Raw genomic sequence first — 16,866 nt, forward strand, 5'->3', positions numbered from 1 at the left:
TCTAAGCCAAATTGTGAGTAAAACCTTGTCATCGATTCAGACCGAGAAGAGAATAAAAAATTAGACCAGATTTATTATCATTTCATCTTTGTGTCAGCAAAGTATAACGCTGGCTTGGCAAAATTCTTCATTGACTTGGCTCACCCCCTGACTATGGAAGGATGAGCTCTATTCTTGTACAAAAATAATATTGGAAAAAGATGGAAAGGGGGGAAAATGTATAATACAAAGCTTTGAGTCTTATATAAACCTTACTTAAGACTTTTGCTTTTACATTTGTACATGGACAACAAAGCTTTTTAATTGACAAATTGTGTGCTGGTGTTGTTTGGTATTCAGAATGGCATTTCATGTCATTTTTCATAGTTAAATTTCACTGCACACTGAGTGATGCTGCTGCACTTATAAGGTAGACTATTAAGAAAAAGCAATACTTAAATGTCATTTCATTTGTGAACAATGTGGGTATTGTGTGGCAACAGATGCAATTATGACCCTGTATCAACATACTGTACTGTATTATTTTTTATTCTATAACAAAAACATGGCATATTTTTATATTAAGGAAGAGATTATCTCCCATAAATAATGAAAATTTCCACAATGAAGTGTGTCTTGTTAAATACCATTGGCAATGATGTCCAATTTACTGACCAAGGATTTTAGATAGTTAGTGAGTTAATTAGTTAGTTGTTATGGTAAGATAAAGTTATCATTGTAGTAGAAGTAGTGCTCAATGGTTGAAATGTAAAAAACGAACTCCATCCTTCGGGTGAAAGTTTAGTCTGATCCCGCCATGTCGGTATATTTTCCCTCTACCCGAAGTCTACTGGGAATTACTACTGTAATGGGGACAAGCAGCATAGAAAATAGATGATAGACAGACGGCTGGATTAGTTAGTTCAGTATAACTCCCCAAACTGACTACACAATCCTACTCAAGCTCCCCAAAATACTTCTGTCATGTTGCCACTATCCTATCCTAACAAACTCCTAACGAGCCTTTTACTTATGACTGACATTGATATGATCCCTTAAGACCCAAGCTTGGCACCAGACAGCTCCTAAGACAAATTAAGCCTATGTCATGCACACACCCACCTCCAGCTTCCTGCTCTACCAAGACCCTGGGAACCGTAAATCTTTAATGGACTTTTAGAAATTATTTTTTATTTTTTTGCTCCCGGGACACATAAATGATGACATTTGCATCGCTATGAGCAGATCAAAGTTGGAGGGTGGTGGCTTCTCGAGGAAGAAGAAATTAGGGCAAATAAGGGGAAACAAATTAAAGATCTTTTATTTTTCATTTACGATTTTAAGCCATACTTATATACATATACCATTTTAAATTTTGACAACTGGCGTGGGTCAAGTGAAGGGGCATTTTAGACCAGGTTTTCATAATTTTGTGGACAAGGAGCAAGACTACATTTTAGAAAGACAGCGGGATGCATTTCTAATAAACATGAACACCTTCAACTCTGATGCTTAAATGAGCAGACTTCTTTGTATTCCCTTTCTTGGTGCAATTTGTCATCTATGTAAAGAAATGACAAATTGTTTCACTTCCAGATCCAAACCCTTCCAATTTATTGCACGATGTAGCTGTTAAATTTAAGGAATCCAATAAAGATTTTTGTTTTTATGCCAAATCAACTTAATTGGCTGGGTAAACACTCTTCTGAAATTTCATTTCATTAGAAAAACGTCCAATCCATTTTAACTAGGAGGGAGGGTAGCAGTCGTTAGATCGTTGCCAGCACCACCATCAAAGCCAGTGGAACACGATCGCTTCCCTGTTATAATGGATTTGATGTCTATGACTCTAAATGGCAGTGAATCAGTTAATAGTCCATTATGATCGTGCAGTATACGATGGATATGCATTTAATTGTATTTAAAAAAATATGTGCCACGTTGCATTTGAATGTTTTTTAATCTTGAAACATGGATAGTGGATGTTGTGAGACAGCAAACAAGAGTCCAGTAGAGGGTAGTGAGGCTCTAAAGTGAGAATCAATGCATCTGCAACAATATTTTCAAAATATACAAATGCATTTACATTTTGGGGGATTTTGCAACCTGAAATTTTCGTACCTAGAGGCATTTGTAAGTAGAGGTATGACTATTTATCTGTGGCGAGGTGTCTTCTGAAGCAGGCATTTTCAAAGCCACCTACGAGGGGTCCTTAACGAAGTCAGGGAAAAATGGCCGCGTCCATGTTACGCAGGAGGACGCTGGTGATATGTGACATATTCAAGAGGATTTCCACACGCAAAACTCCACATTCTGCAAATTATTTGAACGGACTTCTACTGCAGACGGCATCGTATAACCCCAGACCCTTGAATCGGAATCTCTACGATCCTTACATCCCAGACAAGAACAGCGAAGAGACTCCGGAATGGCAGAAGACAAGCAAATACGATAATAAGCTGTACGGTCGCTATGGCTCGGCGTCCGGTATCAACCCTGCTTCGCTGTGGCCAAGTCACGCTAAACTGGACAAGATCATCGCGGAGGAAAATGAGTGGCAGCCTGGGTTAGAGGTCATGTTGAACAATATTGCGGCCAGGCAAAAGGAAGAGGCGGAAAAACGTCTGGCAAAGTGAGTGATGTTAACATTTGCCAACTAACTCCTCTTACTTCCATTAATAGTCATAGACATCAGAATGGCTTTTCCTGTGTGATCACGTTTCCCTGTCATTGACGGCTATGGACGTCCAATTTGGCTCGGAGGTCCGGGGGCGGGTTACCATTTTGATTGCCACTAACCTTTACAGTCAGAATGAATATAAAATTGGCTACCATTGACGTTTCTACATGTCAACTCTCTTTACGATTATTTGGTACCAGCGCTCCATCAAAATAGATTGGACTGTCGCTGAAACAGTTCCAATTCATTGGACGTTTATTGCTGTCAATGGCAGGCAATGCTCTAAAATATTTCCATGTAGTAGGCCAATTTTTTTGAAGAAAACGTTTTTAGTTCTATTTTTGCAAGCCACAATTTGAACATTAATATTGTGCTTGGATTTTGGAGGAAATGGTAAATTGGAGTTGTAAATGGTTCTGCCATAGATTATACAAAAGTGCAATCTGTAATCCATCCAAAAATTGAAATACATCCTATTCTGAGCATTCACTTTCTAATGATGAGCTCATAAACATCTGTGTTAATGATTGTTTTTATTGCCATTGCAGAGAGAAGATCATCGCGGCCAACATGGAAAAAATGCCCAAAATGATTGCCGACTGGCGCAAAGAGAAGCGTGAAGCTAAACAGAAGGTAAAAGAGGAAAAGGCACGTCGTGAGAAGTTGTTGGCTGAGGCAAGAGAGCGGTTTGGCTATGCATTGGACCCCCGCAGTCCCAAATTCTTGGAAATGGTTGCCGAAATTGAAAAAGAAGAGAAGAAAAAGAGAAAACTAATGAAACGTAGACTGAGAGAAGAACAAGCAGGTGTTCCATTTACTCCACCTGTTTCTTCTGCCCTGGACTCAAAAAAGGCTTAACCAACTAGACTAATACATGTTAATCTTTGTATATTTAATGAGCCTACTTAATTAGTTATTTTGTCCCAAAAACTCAGAATTAAATCACACATTTGTTTTTTTCTTAAGTTGCCATTATTTTTGACATTTTTGTGCAGACAACAACTTTTATTAAAGCAATATGGATACATTTACAAAGATGGATTATTCAATACAAAAAAGGGCTCATTTATACATCCAAACAAGCTTTATTTCAATTTGACCTTTCTTATTGCATGCCTAGAATATGTGAATTGATACTAAAAAGTGGGGTTTGAGATCCCACTTTAGGGATTATAATAATTTAAAAGTGCTGTCAATGGCAGCAAATAACTTGGAAAAAGAGCATGACACAAAATCAAAACAAATGCCAGTCAACATTTTTTAGTGGAACCCTGTGATTGTTACCACAGCTACTTAGTGTTTATATTCTGTAACAAAGATTATGACAATATGCCATACTTCTCTCATCAAGTAATTAATCTATCAGAATAAGTATAAGAATAAGTGTCATTGTCATTTTAAGTACCAGTTGACAGAGATTAAATTTCAAAAGGTAAACATTGTTCATACAATGTAATGTCATTAATCAAAAAGTTTATAATCTTATATAAAATTAAAGTTCTAATCAAAACTATTTAATGCACATCTCCTGACTGATGCTAATCAGAATTTACCACTATTAAATGTCAAAATAGGATAGCCTGAACAGAAAACTTTTAGTCATTTAGCGTTTCAAAAATAGATAGAAATATAAAACAGGATATTGTTTAAAAAGTGTGCATCCCAATCATGCAGATGAAGATAGTCTCCTTATAGGTTAGTTTCTGCCTCATCAGCAGATGCAGCCTTCAATTTGGCCAGAGCCGCATGGATCCTGAACTGCGTACGGGATTCCATGGAGTATTCTTTGTAGTTGTGCCTGGAATACAAATGAAGGATTTAGGTGTAAAAATAATAATAATAATAATAATAATAATGGTTGACAACCGTTTATTTTAAGCAAGCAAGGGGCCTTTGCATTGTGAGTTGTAACATATCTGATTCAATTACCTTTAAATACAGCTCAACTATTTAAAATCAAGCTAAAGAATATACTTTTCATTTTTTTATTGTTCTTTTATTTCTTTTTGTTGGGCTTCTAAAAAGCAGGTGTCTGAGATACTGCATAAGCAGTAACGCAAATTTCTGTACCCACAACAAAATTTAACATCCATGTGGAAAAGAAAGTAAATGCACTCAACTAAATTTAACAGGCAAAGACCGCCCTCCACTGTTCTCTATTGGAATTACGTGGCAAAATGAACATAAAACTTTAGAATACAGTCTAAATGGAAAAAAACTACAAAAACTCTTTTTAGAATGTACAGTTAAACCTCAAATTCTAAATCATACCCACAATATTGGGGGAGTAGTGGCCATCCTCTACGAGCGGAACAATTAATACTGTAAAAAGAAGGTTTTGAACTTACTTGGCCTTGTAGAGTAGTTTAATAGCCTCGTCCTTTCGGCCTTGTTCAATGTAGAGGAGACTAAGCTCCACCATGGAGTTAGGAATGAGGTAGTGGTCGAACCTGAGCTTCTTTTCACTGAACAAGTAAGAAAAAAACTGAAGCTAACAGAGACTTAAAAGTCTCAATGCCCCACCTATTATTTAAAATAGGGGAAGGCTCCCCTCACAAGTCAAAGTGGATTGGATATCTCACACTGAAAAATAAATCATTTAAAACTAACTCACCAAGAACACACTTTATGAAAGCATTCCTCAGCTCCCTGAAGGAGGCCTTGGTTTTTCAAACACATTCCCTTAAGCAGGTGGATTACACAGCGGTCATCTAGTGAATACTCATTCTCTGTGATGGAGCAAGAAGACAAATGGCATACGTATCATATTTTGTGTCTCATACCACATTTAGATTGAAGGGGAATATGAGAACCTGGAGACTCCAACAGTGTGCGCTCAGCATCCACTAGTGTCTGCATCATGCCTTCAGTCAGCCCTGGTTGTTTTTTGATCATACTATAACCGTTCCACATGTACATCATCTCCTGGAAGCAAAGATAATTGTAAAGAGATTTAGGGCGGGTTACGTCCAGAAATGTATATTTTCAAAGTCCTACCAGCACTGGCACGACCAGCCTGAATGGGCAGTGGCTTTGGTAGCGACGAGCCTTGTGGATAGCAAATTTTTCAGTGGGGGGAGACTTTCCTGCTATCCTTTGCTTGAAGGCAGGAACTTGTCTAAAAAAAGAGGAAGCCCATGGGTCCAAGCACAACTGGCTCAAGGTATATATTCTGTGAATTTTAATTAGATTATCACGATTAGAAATGCATTTGAAAGTGTTCGCAAGCCCCCAAATTCAAATCCAATGGACGTCTGGAACTGTCCATGGTAGCCAATGACGTAAATATTGCATGTTCTGAGTGCTCCTGTTTCAAAATCATTTTAAGGCAGGGGACTGACCCTCTACACCACGAGGCGGCCCGCCTATACATGGTCATAGGATGCTTTTATTGAAGGAAAGACTTAGTCTTTTTTAATGGCAAAATGGTTCATCCACCAGTCTATCGCAAGTCAGCGGCCACCGGGATTTGAACCCCACCTGCAGCAGTCAGGTGAGCGAACCTCTACACCAGGGGTCTCGAACTCAATTTACCTGGGGGCCGCTAGAGGCCGAGTCTGGGTGAGACTGGGCCGCATCAGGATTTCCACAAGAAAAGCACTGATAAAACTTTCCAACGTTATCAAATATCTTTATTTTTTAACAAAAAATAATGAATTAAATAAATTAACTTAAAGATGAATAAAAAAAAAATCAATCAGTAATATAAAACCAAATAATACTAATGAGCATACAGTAGATATACACTGGCTGGCTAAGTAGAGAAAATGAATTATTTTTATTCCGTTTCAAATGTCTGTATTAACAGCTCTTTAACCTTTAACTTTCTGAACTTGAATGGAACATTGAACATGAAATATTCTGAACACGGCTTCTTTTGCCTACTCCTTGCTGCTAGAGACCTGGCAGCGCTTCTTCTCACATAGTCACATTTGGCTTGAGGGAGGAAGCAGTGGAGACCCTCAGTAGAGCTTGAAGATGCTCATCAGTAAGTCTGGACCTGTACTTGGACTTATTGAAGTTCAAGGTGGAGAAGAGCTTCTCACACAAGTATGTGCTCCCAAAAAGGCACATGGTCCGCTTGAACCTTCGGGAAAGTTCAGGGAAGCTGGGGGTCAACTCTCTCAAAAATTGCCCAAGCTTGTCTGCTTCTCCACTCACCTCCCTGAACTTGGCTTTGAGTGCAGAGTTGCACTGCAGGTCAATGAGCTCCATTTGAAGCTCAGGAGGGGCATCTTGCACATCAAAGGAGAAGGGGTCCGCAAAAATTTGAAATGTGGCTTTGTGTGTCTTGAAGTCTGCAAATCTGTGATCAAATTCCTCCTGTAGCTTCGAAATGGCCTCAACATACTTCTCACCACTGAATGGTGTGCCTGCATCCACGAGAGCCTTGCATGCTGGGAAATGGCAAAGGTTTGTCTGAGAGAGCTGGGCTTTCCATAACACAAGTTTAGTGCAGAATGCTCTCACGTTGTCATAGGCAGCACTGACAAGTTGCCCCTGGCCTTGTAGCTTCTTGTTCAGTACATTAAGCTCATGTGTGATATCAACAAGAAAAGCCAAGTCCATGAGCCATTTGGGATCACTTAGCACAGGATCAATCAACTCACAAACGGCGTAGCTAGCTTTGACTGCTGCATTACTGTCTTTGGTAGCCTTCTTGAAGAGATCCTGTTGCCTCAGAAGACGTGTTTTAAGACTGGCAACCTGGTTGGCTCTCTCATCTCCCTGGTATTTTTCGTACTCCTCAGCATGTCTCATAGTACAATTACGTTTCAAATTGTATTCCTTGTGCACCGCAACTTTTTCAGTGTAAATGAGACACGTCGGGGTGCCCCTGTGTTCAACAAAGAAATATTGCACTCCCCACTTTTCTTGAAACTGTCTGTGCTCATCACCGACCTTTCTCTTCACGGCAGGCTTTGAAAGAGACATCTCTGGGGCTCTGTAATATGTTTTTCCACTTGGAATGAGTCTCGGGTTGATCTTTCACATTCAGTCGCGCGGGTTTGTGGCGCATGTGCACTTTCGCTCTCCGTTTCAATCGCGGAGATGGCTACAGACACTGACACAGGCTGGATCACGGATCATAGCGCCACATTCAGTTCTATGCTGAGAGCAGCGGAGGAGTGTGCGCGCCGAGCGGAGTGATCGGCCTCACGGCTTCTCCTCCGCCCAGCTGATTGGAGGAATGAATGAGTGAGTGAGCGAGGCACTGGACAGCCCGGCCGATGTCCCGCCCTCCAGAGCCGTATACCTCACCGTGATTGGTTCATTCAGCTCCGAACCAAAGTTCCCTCTAATTTTTTGTTGGTCTGAGCAGAAAGACAACCTCCCTGAGCGCACTGAGTACCAGTGTGAGCGACATCATCGGTACTCGGATGATTCGCTTAAAGACGTTTCGCCGACGGACGTTTGACAGACGGGCAGGTCGCCGAATGGACGTTCCACCGAACGTTCATTCGGCCGAACGGAGGTTTCGCCGAAACGGGATTCGAACGCTCGCCCCGCCGGATCGTGTGTGTACAAGTTTTTCAACCTCGGCCCGCGGGCCATATACGGCCCGTTAGGATTTTTAATCCGGCCCGCCGCCGGTGTTTTCCAAATTATAGTAAAAATCAATGTTCGTCTACCATCAATGGCAGTCCGGGAATAAGCACTCTTGGGCAGGCAGATGTAGCAGAACCGAGCCGTAAAATGACAGCAATCGGGTCAAATCCATCCTAAAACAGCATTTAATGATTAAATACAAATACTGGATGATATCGCGATGGAGGCAAAAAAACGTCTATAGACGTCCATTCGCCAAACGGCTCAAAATGCTCTCAAATTCGGTCAAATCCAGCTGAAAACAGCGTTTAATGATTAAATACAAATACTAGTATTTGTATTTAATCATTAAACTAACAAATACTAGTACGACCTGTCCGTCTGTCAAACGTCCGTCGGCGAAACGTCTTTAGGCGAATCATCCGGTCACGACATCATCATTGCTCGCTATCGGCACACCAGTATCACACCTGCCACAAGCAGGTGCATGTCAATGTTCCCTCTAATTTTTCATGTAAAACATGCTGTAAAACAAGAAAAACATGAGTGGACAGAGCTACTGCCACTGGCTGCCACTTAAACGGCGCCATCATGGGGAAAGGGGTAAAAAAAAAAAAAAAAAAAAAAAAAAAAAAAAATTAAAAAAAAAAATCGATATTTCATATTAAGACGGGGGCCGCAAATTATCGTCCCGCGGGCCGCAGTTGGCCCGCGGGCCGCAAGTTTGAGACCCCTGCTCTACACCATGTAGTGGCCACACTATACTGAGTGATTATTGGAAAGTCTTGACTACACATGGTTGTTTCTAATTAAGGGAAAAATAATTCCCCTCTGGGATGCGAACCACATCTGCCCACATTGCAGTCAGGTGAACAAACCTCTACACCATGAAGTGGCCACACTTTACTTTGTCTTTATTGGAAAGTATTGACTACACATGGTTGTTTCTATTTAAGGGAAAAACGATTCCTACCTGGGATTGAACCCCACCTGCCCACATGGCAGTCAGGTGAACCAACCTCTACACTATGAAGTAGCCACACTGTGCTGTGTCTTTATTGGAAAGTATTGATTACACATGGTTGTTTCTATTTAAGGGAAAAATTATTCCCAACTGGGATGCAAACCACACCTGCCCACATCGCAGTCAGGTGAAAAAACCTCTACACCATGAAGTGGCCACACTTTACCTTGGCATTATTGGAAAGTCTTGACTACACAAGGTTGTTTCTATGTAAGGGAAAAATGATTCCCAACCGGGATTCGAATCACACCTGCCCTCCTTCCCAGTGGTCTTGGAGGAACACACTGGTTGATTTCTCTACTTCGGCCCTGCAAAATTGCCTCAAACAGGAGGTCAACGCCTCACGTGCGACGTATGTATGTAGGCATACGTGTACGTATGTGTATGTATTATATTTGCCCTCATGGTTTTCTCTTTTCCACTAGGTTATTAATATCTACGGGGAATTGATTATGGAGGCTTCCCAACACGAGCAAGGTATGCCACAATATCTCCTGGACTGTAAGTTTTTATGTATGTATGTGTGTGTGCGTATACCATTTGTATAGTCTTTCTTAGAGTTCCGTAGGGTGCCAGGACAACCCAGGTGAAAATCACTAACCTGAATAGATCCACCTCATTCTCACCAAAGGGGCGCTCTTCTTCTTTTGGCAGCATGCTGAGATAAGCAGCTTTCATGTATATGTACATTGCCTATGAGGAAAAAAAAATGTCATTCTTACAGATGCATCCAACTAGATGTAAGTAACAATTTGGCCAGCTTTCCTAGAGTGTACCTTGGACCAGCGACTTTCCTTGCTCAGCAGGTCTGCATAAAAATAGGCCATTTTCCACGCTCGTTTATAGGTGAAGCACCACATCAGCTCCCAATAGCACATGTGGTGGAACTGCTTCCATGTTTGCTGGGCTTTGCAGCCGTCTTCAAATAAAGCAACTGCCTGGTGACACAATCACCAGGCCAGGCAAACACCATTTTTTAGAACATGTTGATGCCGTTAAATGGAAAACACAATGCAGTGCAACAGACTATTTGGCAATAAGTAAAAGGATATACTAGCATTATGTCTTTTAACCCATTCACGTTAGACATCCAATCTGTATTGACATTTCTTCAATTGCCCCTAATAGACTAAATGAATTGGATGTCTACTGCCATCAATGGCACTGAAAGATAAACATTTACAGCTAGTTGTGTACTGTTGGTTATTTTATTGAATGTTTATCGTTTTCAATAGCAGACAATGAGTTGAAAACTCAAAGGATTTCTTGACAAAAGTGCACGTACCTCATCAATGTTTCCTTTCATCTCCTCCACCCTGCCTGCAAAGAAGAGGAATATTGCTCCCTATGCAACAACAAAAAAGATGCATCATTGTTAAAGCTATACTACTCATCCACTAGTCACGTAAGCAAACTAATCTACCTATCTCCAAGAAGGCACACCCTGTAGCAGTTATTCTACCTTTCTTTCATGTGTTTAATGGCGATCAGGGAATTTGTACACAATGTGTTAAGAAGTTTGTTCTCCGGGATGGTCAGGCATGTATGCAGTAGGTGGAGCAGACACAGGTATTTTGATCTACAAATTCAAGATCATGCTATTTAATCCCTTACTGCTCAGTAATCTTTTGATACAATGGGATGAATATCCTGACACCTAGTAGGTAAGTATAGAGTATTTCATTGTAGTTCATCAGTAGTTGTGCTTTAATGCTCCATATTGGCTTTTAGTTAGTAAAGCAGGGGTGTCATAATTTATCACACAACACAAACATATGGTAGATACAAACAACAGATGAACAAATGCAATCAAAAATAATAATTATGAATAACTTGACTATTTTCTTTCACTATTAGTACACATCAGAAAAATGAAATACTATGTTTCTTCAATGCATAAAACATGATTATTTTTGCTGCGTTGTACATGATAATGGTGTCACTTGTCCTTTTAACTTACAAGCACAGCCACAGTACAAACTAACAAAAAAATAGACACTACTTAATCCCTGAATTTTTCCATTTGAATGCATTTCCAATACAAAAATGTTTTACATATTCTCCAGTCATCAACGTGTTTAGGACCCTGCTATTTACTCACGCGGGGATAGCGAAGCCGGAATATTTTCAGCAATCGTTCAGCTTCTTCCACGTGTCCCTCACCTGTTCCTGTGAGAGGGGTGGAAGAATGAGATACCTTACAATTCACCCAGCAGGAGCTAGTGATCTGTCAGACATATATGTGGATTGCTTGATTAAGAGGCATACCTAATATGAATGTTAGAAAAGTGTAGTAACAAAGCAGTAGAAGAGCACACAGCATGGAGCGCAGATTCAATGCTGTTGCACCATCATCCAAAAGGGACAAACCGTAATCCTTGAACAGGTATGTATTTTTAAAATCAATATGCAATCTACAGTTTATACATGAATAAGTATGGAAATAAAGACAACTGCATCATACCTTATCTCCAGAGAAACCGGCAAACTCTAAAACTTTTAGTATTCGTGGTGGAAATAAAGAGAGTGTCTAAAAAAAAATGAAGAAATAAAAGTACAGAAAAACAATAAGAATTTAGGCATGAAATGCATAATACACAAGATCAAGTTTAAGATGTTCATACCAGATTAAATGCTCCTATTCCAAAAGAAATCCCACCCTCAAGGTGATTGTGGTTTGGTCCTTTAAAACAGGTTTGAGAATTTACATAGGAATGCAAGTCTCTGAAAGAAAAAGGTCACATTATCAAAAAAAAAGCATAGCCTTGCAGAGCATCTTATTATAGCCTCTTTTCCTTCATATAATTTTTTTAAACAAAAAAACTTAAGGTTAAACTTGTCTATGTTATCTTGTATGTTGTCCCTCCACTTCTAGGAAGTCAATAATAAGAAAAGAGAAAGAAGGCTCATTTTTAAAATCATTTCCAATTAAAAACCTAATTTATTGCACAGATTCAATGTGTAGTCCTACTTTATGTACAGCATTTAAGTACTTACTTGTAAATGAGGTAACTGTTTCGTACTTTGATCCCACCTTTGATAAAACTCACCATATTCTCATCCTGCAAATACATATTTTGTGCTGTCATTTGAATGTATTGTGGAATGAACAAATTTTAGCTCTGTCAATTAGGAAGAAAAAAATGATAAGTCTAATATAGACAATGTAGTGAGTGTATCACTTCACTGTACCTGTAGGAAAGTGAGAGCAGCTCTTTGAAGCTGACATTCTGCAAAACAAACTTCTGCATGGAGCTGCTCTGCACATGAAAAAAACATTTAAATAGAGTAATAGAATAATGAATTAAAAATATATTTTATGACTATAATATATATGATGAAATATATAATGACAATAAAAGCATTCAATTCAATAACACTCCACCTTTAGAAATGTTAAGGTCAGGAGCCAAAATGGGGCACTTTTTAATTGGTCAATTAAGATGGAGATGCACCCATAAGGCTAGAGAAAATGTTTTATTTAAAATGTCTGATATCCTTTATTAAGACTAGGAAAAAAATGCTTCTCTTCTTTTAAAATGATGTAAATTAATGCTTACCTTCAGTGAGTGGGTCCCCAGTTGATTTACCTAGATTTGCAGTTTTACGGCGAAACCTGAAAGAATGTTACCAAAATCAACAAAAATTAAATATGTAGTATATTGAAAGAGACCCTTCATTGCCAGGGAATTAGGACCCCGCTGAACAGTGAGGAGTGAAAAACCAGGAATAACTGATCCCCAAGGTAATTACATGAAGAAATAATAATGATTTTAAGCTTAGATAACCCCAAATAAGTGTGTAACATACTAAGTTTGACCATTCCAAATCCAAAAGATGTGGAGTTCCACTGAAATAATATTCAACGTTTGCTAAGAAACATTTTCTCGCATTTAAACTGCATGTTAACTAATTACGACAGCAGGCAGATTGTGATCGTAACCATCTAGGTAGATCAAATAGCAGCAATGATATGCTGGGAGCAATAAATGCAACAGTGCAATTTTCTTTTACAGCCATTAACAGGACAGGAATGAAATTGCTTTCACAACATTGATGCAATTGAGCTGTTTAATGAGCTTTTCAAGAAATAAATTGCTACAATTGGATCAAAACAAACCTCTGACAAAGTTCTTGCGCATTCTTCATGTTAGCTCCAGCACTGCAAATGTCATCATGCTGGAACGTCATCATAGCTTGCATTTCCAGGACTGTTGCGTATAAAAGAGCATGGTACATACTCTGACCCACTCTGCATTGGAAATAGAATAATGGCAAATCATGTATACGTAAAACTCAATCGTAGTAGTAATTTGTGTTTTTGTCATAGCCACAGGCTGACATGATGGTTTGGAGCAAAACGTACAATATTTTTGTTTTTCATCCACATTTCTAAAGGTCATCGGTCAGTTGGTTGCCCAACTATTTATTTGTTTAGGCATTTGTGGCTGTCAAAGGAAATAGGTTTCTTGTATTTCTTGATAAAGTGACCAAACAGCTGGCTAAATACCAAAGGGTTTTGCACCTATTTGTGCTGTCAGTGCCAAAACACAACTCATTCTTACACTTTTTTTAAATAGAATAATCTACTGAATAACTGGACACTAGATTTTGGGGGGCAAAAATAATACATATAACAGAATATTTGAATTATAAATATCTTAAATTAATTAATGAGAAATGTCTCACTCTAGCCTGTGGGCACACAGGAATCTATTTAAAATCAATTGAGAGAAAAGCTAGTGTACACTGGATTGGTAGACTACTGAAAATATTATTTGAAACTTTTTAAATGTGAAGGAGTTGTCTTTGAAATGTGTTGCACCACTGCTAGTATCTCACTGCCTAGTGTTTATTTAGCAGGGCTGCCATTCTTTGTCTGTTGAAACAGACAGACCTCAGGCATCAGCTTCAGCAAACACTTAGTGGTAATATCCTGGAAAAACGTACTTTAAATGAGCTACACAAGTCAGCTAACGGAGCGCATTGCTTCATCGTTATGTATTCTCAACATTTACTGGGACCAAACCTATGGACCGCCTAACATATGAGTACATTCTCAATGCCAGTTCAGACAATCAAAACAGTACAATCCATTTTGGTTTTACTTTGACTGCAGCCTCTCCAGACTTTCATTGAAGTGATTGTTTAGGAACAGATCCAGGGCCTCCATACACTCATCTAGGATCTCGCCCAGGGTCTGCTGGGATGAGTTGCTAAAATATAGAAAAGGTACAAGATAAGAATAGTTACTATGAACTTAATTGGTATAGAAAAATGGCCAATGATTTTGCTTGACATTACTACTTGTCATCAATATTCATTTCTGCTGCCTATTCCTCTCTTTAACTGGTTGGAGTTGGTCTCATCTCATCTCACTCATCTCATATATATTTCCCACTATATTTTCTCAGTATGGGGTAATTATACTCAATGGGGTTGGTGTTGGAATTATTCATTCATTTTCAGAACTGCTTATCCTCACAAGGGTCAAGGGGGTGCTGGAGCCTATCCCAGCTAACTACGATAACCAGGCGGGGGCACCCTGAATCAGACAATTGCAGGGGACAAGGAGATGGACAAACATTCACGCTAACACAGATCCCTGGGGGCAATTTAGATGGTTCAACCAGCATACTCTGCATGTTTTTGTGATCATATTGGCTCAGACCACACACAGGCAGTATCTTATCCACCACTGAGCTTTCCATTGTTAGTAAATATACTCAATAACCGTACAAACAGGTTTATGGAGTTTTACTCAATTCTTTATAGTTTGATGCATTTTTAAATAATAAAGCATGCACAATCCACAGCGCCAGGTTTTGTCACTAAAATGTACATTTCATGACGGACATAAAACGCACCAAGTCCTTGGGTCATAAAGTATATTTTGAATGTTTCAATTTGTGGAATATTTGCTGTCAACAAACGTGCGTGTCAGAGGAGACAAACAATAAGCAGGAAACAGCCTGTTGTGACAGAGGGGCTATTTCTGAACACCTTTGATTATTTGCTTTTTGCGCAGGTAGTAAAGTAAAGTGTAAATCCCAAATAATAAATTAAGTCAACCGGATCTGAACTTTTTTTTCTTTTCATTTGTACTTACTTCTGAGCAGCATTCGCGTCTTTCCCATTGGACATGATCTTTCTCAAATGGTACACCTGCTGGGACCAGTGCACTTCTCACACTCCAGCCAACTAAAGCGCATTGACAACTTTATCTGCGCTTAAGGACAAGGATCCAGAGCGAGTCCGATTGTATTCCGAGTGTTGGCTTTTACAGTATTTCCTCTGTTTCCTCGTTTCGTGTGTACAGGAATTCAGCGTGAGTGAAAATGAAGTCATCTAAAGTGGCGCACTTAACTCCTCCTCCGCTTGCATCGACACGCACACTTGGAGGAAGGCAAATCAGGTGGGAGGAGGAGAGTCGAACCCGTAAAACCACGTCATCGGTCCAGGGAAGTGCAGTCCAACCGGCTGGTTAGTTCCCACATGGGCACGGGGCATAACTTTGGTTGATGAGGTGGGTCACATCTTCATTCTTAGGAAATATTTAGCAATACGTAGTAGTTGTCGCTGTAAATTTTGTGTGAATTTAACTCATTTGCTGCCTTTGACAGCGATAGACGTCCATTCTGACTGGGAAGGCTGACTCTTCAACAAATCATTCATTCATTTTCTGAACCAATAACTAGGACCAACAAACTAGATTGGTCCACAAACATAGATGCCCTGTACAAAAGGGGCCAGAGCCGCCTCTACCTACTGAGGAGTCTACGGTCCTTTGGAGTGTGCAGGAAACTGCTGAGGACTTTCTACGACACTGTGGTGGCATCTACAGTGTTTTATGCAGTGCTCTGTTGGGGATGCGGGAGCACGGAGAGGGACAGGAACAGGCTGAATAAGCTGGTCAGGAGGGCCAGCTCTGTTCTGGGCTGTCTTCTGGACTCTGTGGAGGAAGTGGGAAAGCGGAGAATGCTGACCAGGATGATGTCCATCATGGACAGCACCTCCCACCCCCTACATGAGTCTGTGGAGTCCCTCCGAAGCTCCTTTAGCAATAGACTGCGGTACCCTCATTGCAGGAAGGAGCGCTTCCGCAGATCCTTCCTCCCATCAGCTGTCAGGCTCTTTAACAAAAAAATGGCTGAGTGTTAAGACCTACCGTATGCATGCATGTACATTTATGTGTATGTATGTATATATGTGCTAAGCAACACGCTTATTTATTTATATATTTATTCATGTATTTATTGTATTCATGTATTTATTTATTAACTTACTTATTATCTATCTATTTATGTCTAAAATGCCTTTCCTATTCCTGCATCCTCACCCTCTTGCTACTGTGACAACGAAATTTCCCGAATACGGGATGAATAAAGTTATCCAATCCAATCCAATTTAAAGTATTCAACCACCCTACCAACCATGTTTTGGGAAGCAAGAGGAAACTGGAGTACCTGGAGAAAACCCACTCAAGCCCTGGGAAAACATGCAAACTTCACACAGGAAGGTCAGAACCTGGGATCGAGCCTGGGATTGAGAAAATGTTTGTCCGTGTTCACGTTTTCAAATTTAATTGTAAACCTAGTAACACTATGTTTATATTCAATACAATACAATGAAG

At 39.8% G+C, this 16,866-nt stretch overlaps 3 protein-coding genes and 2 long non-coding RNA genes across 8 annotated transcripts in view; 2 read left to right on the plus strand and 3 right to left on the minus strand.

Moving 5' to 3' along the window:
• The window catches only part of LOC144089134 (general transcription factor II-I repeat domain-containing protein 2A-like), a 100,152-nt gene extending 91,965 nt beyond the window's left edge, over nt 1-8,187 (minus strand). Inside the window, exon 1 of the mRNA XM_077620035.1 lies at nt 6,163-8,187. Within this exon, the coding sequence (XP_077476161.1) occupies nt 6,578-7,594 (1,017 nt within the window). The 5' untranslated portion in view covers nt 7,595-8,187 and the 3' untranslated portion in view covers nt 6,163-6,577. The remainder of the gene's footprint in view (nt 1-6,162) is intronic.
• LOC144088932 (uncharacterized) overlaps nt 1-16,866 on the minus strand; it is a 270,343-nt gene that overhangs the window by 248,184 nt on the left and 5,293 nt on the right. The gene's annotated exons all lie outside the window — the stretch shown is intronic.
• Nucleotides 2,158-3,694, plus strand: gadd45gip1 (growth arrest and DNA-damage-inducible, gamma interacting protein 1). Its single transcript, XM_077620036.1, has 2 exons — nt 2,158-2,611; nt 3,208-3,694. Exons 1-2 carry the CDS (start codon nt 2,211-2,213, stop codon nt 3,515-3,517), a joined length of 711 nt encoding a protein of 236 aa, XP_077476162.1. The 5' UTR covers nt 2,158-2,210; the 3' UTR covers nt 3,518-3,694.
• Nucleotides 3,606-15,640, minus strand: LOC144089133 (tetratricopeptide repeat protein 39A). 2 transcript variants are annotated; one of them, XM_077620032.1, is made up of 18 exons: nt 15,343-15,640; nt 14,342-14,449; nt 13,354-13,485; nt 12,794-12,849; nt 12,426-12,493; nt 12,231-12,295; nt 11,858-11,957; nt 11,698-11,763; nt 11,502-11,610; nt 11,335-11,402; nt 10,519-10,578; nt 10,010-10,171; nt 9,835-9,926; nt 5,657-5,777; nt 5,473-5,584; nt 5,274-5,388; nt 5,008-5,124; nt 3,606-4,457 (listed from the first exon to the last, which is right to left on the minus strand). In XM_077620032.1, exons 1-18 carry the CDS (start codon nt 15,375-15,377, stop codon nt 4,349-4,351), a joined length of 1,695 nt encoding a protein of 564 aa, XP_077476158.1. In that variant the 5' UTR covers nt 15,378-15,640; the 3' UTR covers nt 3,606-4,348. The 2 variants fall into 2 exon arrangements, with proteins under 2 accessions (XP_077476158.1, XP_077476160.1); XM_077620034.1 differs by lacking the exons at nt 13,354-13,485; nt 14,342-14,449; nt 15,343-15,640 and having other exon boundaries at nt 3,607-4,457; nt 12,426-12,488; nt 12,794-12,816.
• On the plus strand, nt 9,254-16,839 carry LOC144089136 (uncharacterized). 2 transcript variants are annotated; one of them, XR_013305023.1, is made up of 4 exons: nt 9,254-9,585; nt 9,659-9,710; nt 15,553-15,759; nt 15,857-16,839. It is a non-coding gene; the product is annotated as an uncharacterized LOC144089136 (long non-coding RNA). The 2 variants fall into 2 exon arrangements; XR_013305022.1 differs by having other exon boundaries at nt 15,553-16,839.

The sequence above is a fragment of the Stigmatopora argus genome, chromosome 14, assembly GCF_051989625.1.
Source record: "Stigmatopora argus isolate UIUO_Sarg chromosome 14, RoL_Sarg_1.0, whole genome shotgun sequence".
Taxonomy (NCBI): Eukaryota; Metazoa; Chordata; class Actinopteri; order Syngnathiformes; family Syngnathidae; genus Stigmatopora; species Stigmatopora argus.